Below are 6,488 nucleotides of genomic sequence, written 5' to 3' on the forward strand. Positions count from 1 at the left end.
GATTGATTCTGCAATTGTAAAAGTTCGGGAGTGTATTGCTTTTTGGATGTCCACCCCTAAAAGGATTGAAAAGTTTGAAGAGGTTTGTCGTGTTTTGAATATGACTAAGGTTAAAAGGGTTGGTCTTGATTGCAAAACTAGATGGAATTCTACCTTTTTGATGCTTGAATCTAGTTTGCCTTTCAAAGAAGTTTTTAATAAGTTGAAACGTTTAAATAAAAGGTTGAAATTTGTTGTTCCTAGTGAACATGATTGGAATATGGCTACTATTGTTTGTCAAAAGTTGGAAATTTTCTATAAGGCGACTAAGGTTTTCTCTATTAGGAATCGTCCTACTTCGAATTTGTTTTTTAGGACGGTTTGTGAGATTAGACTTGCTTTGAGTCGTTGGATGGAAGATGGAGATAATGAGGTTGTTAGGACTATGGCTAAGAGTATGGTTGAAAAGTTTGACAAATATTGGTCACACATTAATGGGATTTTGGCCATTGCCGCTATTTTAGATCCAAGAAACAAAATGGATTGTGTGACTCATTATTTTGGGAGGTTGTATGGAGATGGTGCTAATGTTGAATTGATAAGAGTAAGAAAGACTCTTGATAATCTTGTCCTTGAGTATCAAAATAAAAGTCATGTAGTGAATGAACAATCACCATTAACAAAAGGGTTTCATGAGGATGGTGATGAGGATGAGTTTGCTAGAGCAAAGAGACAAAAATAGGGGTGATGCCGGTGAAGGGTGAGGTTGAACAATACTTGGAGAGTGCTACCGAACCCGAGGATAATGCATTTGATGTTCTTGATTGGTGGAAAAGAGACAAACATTACCCTACTTTGAAAAAAATTGCAAAAGATATTCTTGCAATTCCGGTCTCATCGGTTGCTTCGGAAAGTGCATTTAGCATGGGTGGAAGAGTAGTTAGTGCTCACCGTTCTAGGCTTCATTCACAAACCGTGGAGGCTTTGATGTGTTTGCAAAATTGGATGATTGATGATGTCAAAGGTAATTTTAACTTTATAAGTCGTATATACTTATGGTTCTCCCTCTTATTTTGTAATTGATATTATTATCTAATTTTTTTTTTGTTTTTTCTTCTTTATGATAAAGACACCCTTGAAGGAACTCATGCTTGTTCCACTATTAATGAAGATTGTGAGGATGATGCGGAAATGATAGATATTATTGACATGGTAATGCTAAGAAATTTATTATTTACATATTATATTTACAAATATGATATCATAGATTTTTTTTAATAAATTTTTGTTGGTTGGTTTTATGTTGTAGGATGTTGATGATATTAGTAGCGATGAAGATTAGAGCTCTTGGGAAATGGAAGTGTGGGAGATGAACGTTTCATGATGAGATGTTGTTGATACTTTGTTTCTTTTTTATTATATTATTCGGATGGTTATTGGAAAGACATTTGTGTACAATTTATTGTAGTTTTATTGGTTTTTCTATTTCTTAGTTGTAATGAAATTGATCTTCCATCCGTTGGAGTCTAGGAGATGTGAACAATTAGCGTTTCAACGCTTCGGAAATCATTTTAATCGCCTTTTGAAATCATTTTAATATCATAAAGTAGGTGAAATTGCATGAAATAAGCCGGATCCGTTTTGGACCCGTTTTGGACCCGGATCCGCAGGATCCGTCGGATCTGGATCTGGGTCCAACATTCTTAGACCCGGCGGATCCGGGTCGGATCTGGACCCAGGGTCCGAAAACGGATCTGGATCCGGGTCCACCTGGACCCGGTCCAGATCCGACCCGTTGCCATCCCTAGGACCTACATTTTGGACAGGCAGAAGGTGTATTGGAGGTGATTCCATTGCTAATGAAGTAACTTAAGGATCTTAACTGATTTAGCTATCTCCTTTTGTAAAACATTTTGGATTGTAGAATTCCTTAAAATTGTGATTTGAGTTTTTAAATTTGTTGATGTAATTATTTAATTCATGTAGGTGTTTCATAACTACAACTACAAGTGTATTTAAAATTGACTTATCACCATTTCTTTGTTGCTGAAAGGTTTTAGTTTGACTTTAACCATATATAAACTAGGATGTTTTGCACGCGATGCGTGCTAGAAATGTTTTCGAAACAGAAATGCGTTTTTCGAGAAAAGGTCCCATCCTTCAATATCATGATTGGGTTAACCAGGCCAGATCATGAGTCAAATATAATGATTGGGTCGACCCTCGATTTTCTTCGGCATAAGAGTCAAAATTTGAACATTAGACATATGAAATATAATTGTTTTTAGTTGCAAAATTTGATTGGTATAGTTTATGTCACTTAAGTCTCTCACCATTCTTTTTGTCTTTTTTTTTTTTTTTTACTTTTCAAAGTTAAATTTTATGAACTAAATAGAAATTTTATTGAATTTTTTTGAATTAAGTACAGTACTTCATAAATTGTAAAGAAAGTGGACACTTTGATTTCAAGTCAATTTTTTCATAAGTTGTATTTTGTAAGTGAATTTTTAAGTTTTTGTAAAGTTTTTTCATATTAGTAATTCGCATAACGTAAATTATGAAATTTTATGATTTTAGTTGACTTGTGAGTGATTGTTATAATTATATTTTTGCTATTTTTATTTGAAGCCCCCTTTGATTTGTAAGTAAATTTGTAATTTATAATAGAAAGGGGGTAACATAGTCTCTTCATTTAGGGACAACATAACTCCCCCCTTCCCTTATATAATAGAGATATGTTGTACTTTAATTCTTGAATGATATTTTACATAAGCCTTTTTACCTTGATAATTAGTCGCTATTATATAATAGAAAAAGATAGGTCCAAATATATGTAAAAGTTTCAATATATATAGGAAACACTATAAAAAATAAAGTAAATAATGTTTTTTCTTGTCTAACTTCTAAATTCTAATTTCACTACAAATACACCTCTATTTTTTATCATGACCCACCATAGCTGTGAATGGTTCTTGAGAATAGTGATTTGTAAGTAAATTTTTGCAAATATTTTTGTATGTATTGACGTTCTAGGTTATTAGTTTTGGTTTGTATGTTAATTTTAAGTTTTAATAAAGTTTCCTGATTATTTGAGCGATTTGCGTGATTTTCTCAATTTTATGAGTGATTTGTATTTTCTTCTTTTAAGTGATTTGTGAGTGAGTGTCGTAAATTAATTTTCGATAGTTTTCTTTGAGTGCGATTTTGATTTTGACATTCCTTTTGTAATTTAGAAAGGAAAGGAGGGCAAAATAGGCATTTCAAAAGAGGACACCATTGCTCCTCCCTTCCCTTATGTAATAGAGATATACATTAGAGATAAAGGTTTTAGCTTGGTGATTGTCTCGTAAAATTAGGATCGAATACTTCTTAGTAATGAAAGATGACTAATTGGTTCAATTTAATCTATTATACTACTGCAACTATCACAAAATGTGATATTTTATAATTACTTTAGAGTTTTTTGCGTGAATATACCAGGATAAATGAGCATTTTGTGGGGATATACCTCACTAAAATTTTTCTAAGGAAATACCAATTTAAATTTAAGTTTTGTTAAAAAGGTACAAAAAACGCTATTTCTGGCTAGAAAGTCAAATTTCCGACATTTGACTTGCTTAATTACTCTTTAAATAGTGCGTGATATTCATTTGCTTCTATTACGTTCATTTTCCTCCAACTTCCAACTGTCACTTTGTGGCTCACTTAGAGTTCTTACCAAATTAAAGGGCAGGCATTTGACTTTTTTTTAATCGAAAATAGTATTTTTAGTATATTTTAACAAAACTTAAATTTTGGTTAGTATATCCCCATAAAAAAAAAAAAATATCCTCATAAAATATCATATTACCTCGATATATCCCCACATAAAACTCATTACTTTATGATGGTAAATCGCACATAAATAAAATGATATGTGATATTATTGGGGCCAACAACTAGTTTGTTCTAAACAACCATCATAAAGTAACACAACCAAAAAGGACGTTAGCATGATATTCATGGTACGAAAGAAGCACTTATAGAAAAGAAGAACAAAAAAGTAGAGTGACTCACAACATTAAGAGATAATCATACACTTAATTGATTGCTTCATTTTAGCAACACAAAAGGTTAGTGACATAAACCTAAGGTCCAATCCGCAAAAAAGAAAAAGAAAATTTGAGGGCTTGATTAATTAACTTCTAGTTTGATTCTATTTCTACCAAACAACAGTCACAAAGGGTTTTTTTTTCCCTTCCCACATTTAAGTCTCTTAGTGGCGTCACATGAAAAAAAAAAAAAAACTGTATTATAAAAAAGGCAGTATAAATTTCTAAAAAGGTACTCCGAGAGCTTGAGGCAAGGTTTTATGCGAAGCAATTGGGAAAGACTTAAACTTCCAGTCAAGATTCAACAACTGAGCAGCATTGTTATCATCTGCATTTGAGATGATAGCTTGAATCAGTGACAATAGAATACGTTCGAAATCTTCGCCGTCACTCCATTCATGGATTTTCGATGTCATGCGTTCTGGATTGTTTGAGATTAAATCCCAAACTGGGAAGTTCTTCCTTGGCATAACATGATCACCTTCTCTTAGCTTCAATGAAGGACAATAGTCTCCAAGTCCATCTCCTAAGTAGATAAATTTCTTGTTTCCATGCTCACATAATAGCCTTTTGATCACTGAACCCTGCAATTATTTTACAAGAAATATGTTAGGCATGTTCTCCCCAACTTATTTTCAGTTCAGTTCAACTCCAGATAATACTTTAATTTTACTCTCACATATCACTATTTATTTCAATTCAATTCAGCTATTTTATGCCGAAGAGAACATGCCTTAGTTATACTATGATCTAGAGTAATAGAAACACCACGTAGAAAATTCCACTTTTAGATTGAGTCAAGTTCATGTTGTTTTAGTGGTTTAGTACATAGTAATGAAACACATTAACGTTAACAAGTATAGAATGATTTTGCAACTTAATATTCATGATTATATCAACAAGTAATGATTGTACAGCCTTAACTATTGGGTTTTTCACATGAATTTGACGATTGTATATACATTACTATCAATATGTGCATGCTCTTTTTGTTATTATTATAAAAAACTAAGATTCATTAAATTACCGCCATTATTATGGCCTACCAAAACCATAATATATGTCGTACATGAAAATCAAACCCACATAAAAATTATCACTCTTCTAGCATGAATAAACAAAACTATACAAACAAATGTAGTGTAAACTAATATGATACCTTGCACATATTTGGAGGACAAGGGTTGGTGCATCCATGAAGAGATTTGGTGAAATCATGGTGAGGTAAAATCCTTAATCTCCCTTCTTCATCAACATAACCAGGATTAGTGTTAATCTCTGAGAAGCAATCGCTCAAACCTAAATGTTCCAATATGGTCTCAATGAAGAATAAATTTGCATCACTAACAATCCTCAAATCACACCTGAAAAAAATAACTCAGATCAGAAATCAACAATTTGAGAACACTCATAAAAACCCACAAAAAAGTTTTTTTTTTTTTCTAAAAAATATAAAAAAAAAGAGATAATTTTAATTACCCTGCAGCATGGGCATCTCTAATGGCTGGAACAATTCTAGGATGAATTGGAATTCTTTTCAAAACTTCAGCAATCTCGTTGATTGTTATTCCTTTTTCATGCATTCTCTTCATCAATACATCCTGTAATTTTGAGAGATAAAGTCAGAAAAATTTACCAAAAACAAAGAAATTCTTGAAAAATAATACAAAAAAAAGGGAAAACAGAGTTACCAATTTGTTTGAATGCAGATACATAATTAAATAGAGTAAATATTAAATAAAACCCAAATTTCTCAAAAAAAAAGATTCTTCGAATTACAGGTGAATTATTTGAATTACAGAAGATTATAATTTTCAAAAATAAAGAATACTAAAACAGAGGAAAACAAAGTTGTCAAATTTTTTGAATGCAGAAAAGTAAAACAAACATAAAATAAAAGGCACAAAAACTAACCATCATAGAATTCCAAGGCATGGTATTAAGGAGTTGATTGAAGAGATCAGTAAAACCCAATTCATCAACAACCCAATTATCACTATCACAATCAATAATGGTTTTATCAAAATCAAAAACAACAACTATTCCTTCCATTCTTAAAAATACTCGAACAAAAAATAACTAACTCTGAAGAATTCTGGGTTCTTTTTTCTTTGCTATAATTTTGGTTGTGTTACTAAGTAACCTAGTTTGTTGGTGGTATTTATAGGTTTAATTTGATACCAAGGAATATTACAATTATATGCTTTTTTGTATGGCAAGGCATTAAAGACTCCCGTTTTGTAGGTGTGGATTAGGAATTAGAAAACACGGGTTTTTTGTAAATTAAGAAATTTCTGGCACAGAATTTGATGCGTGTTGAACATACATACTAGAAGATCAGGATCGTTGATAGAGGTGGACCAATTAAATCTAAGGGTTATAAATTATAATTGGTGGGTTTTTGCCAAATCTATACTA

General features: G+C 31.8%; 1 protein-coding gene across 2 annotated transcripts in view; it reads right to left on the minus strand.

The window, feature by feature from the left end:
• The window catches only part of LOC104903667 (inorganic pyrophosphatase 2), a 31,572-nt gene extending 25,316 nt beyond the window's left edge, over positions 1 to 6,256 (minus strand). The window contains exons 1-4 of one of the 2 annotated variants that reach the window (XM_010691743.4): positions 5,985 to 6,256; positions 5,550 to 5,671; positions 5,230 to 5,434; positions 4,021 to 4,654 (exon numbers count right to left, since the gene is read on the minus strand). In XM_010691743.4, coding sequence (XP_010690045.1) covers positions 4,295 to 4,654; positions 5,230 to 5,434; positions 5,550 to 5,671; positions 5,985 to 6,122 — 825 coding nt within the window. In that variant the 5' untranslated portion in view covers positions 6,123 to 6,256 and the 3' untranslated portion in view covers positions 4,021 to 4,294. Of the gene's footprint in view, positions 1 to 4,020; positions 4,655 to 5,229; positions 5,435 to 5,549; positions 5,672 to 5,984 lie in introns of those variants that run through there. The other variant, XM_048636440.2, reaches the window with a different exon arrangement.
• Between the last annotated feature and the right edge of the window lie 232 nt (positions 6,257 to 6,488).

The sequence above is a fragment of the Beta vulgaris genome, chromosome 9, assembly GCF_026745355.1.
Source record: "Beta vulgaris subsp. vulgaris cultivar EL10 chromosome 9, EL10.2, whole genome shotgun sequence".
Taxonomy (NCBI): domain Eukaryota; kingdom Viridiplantae; phylum Streptophyta; class Magnoliopsida; order Caryophyllales; family Amaranthaceae; genus Beta; species Beta vulgaris.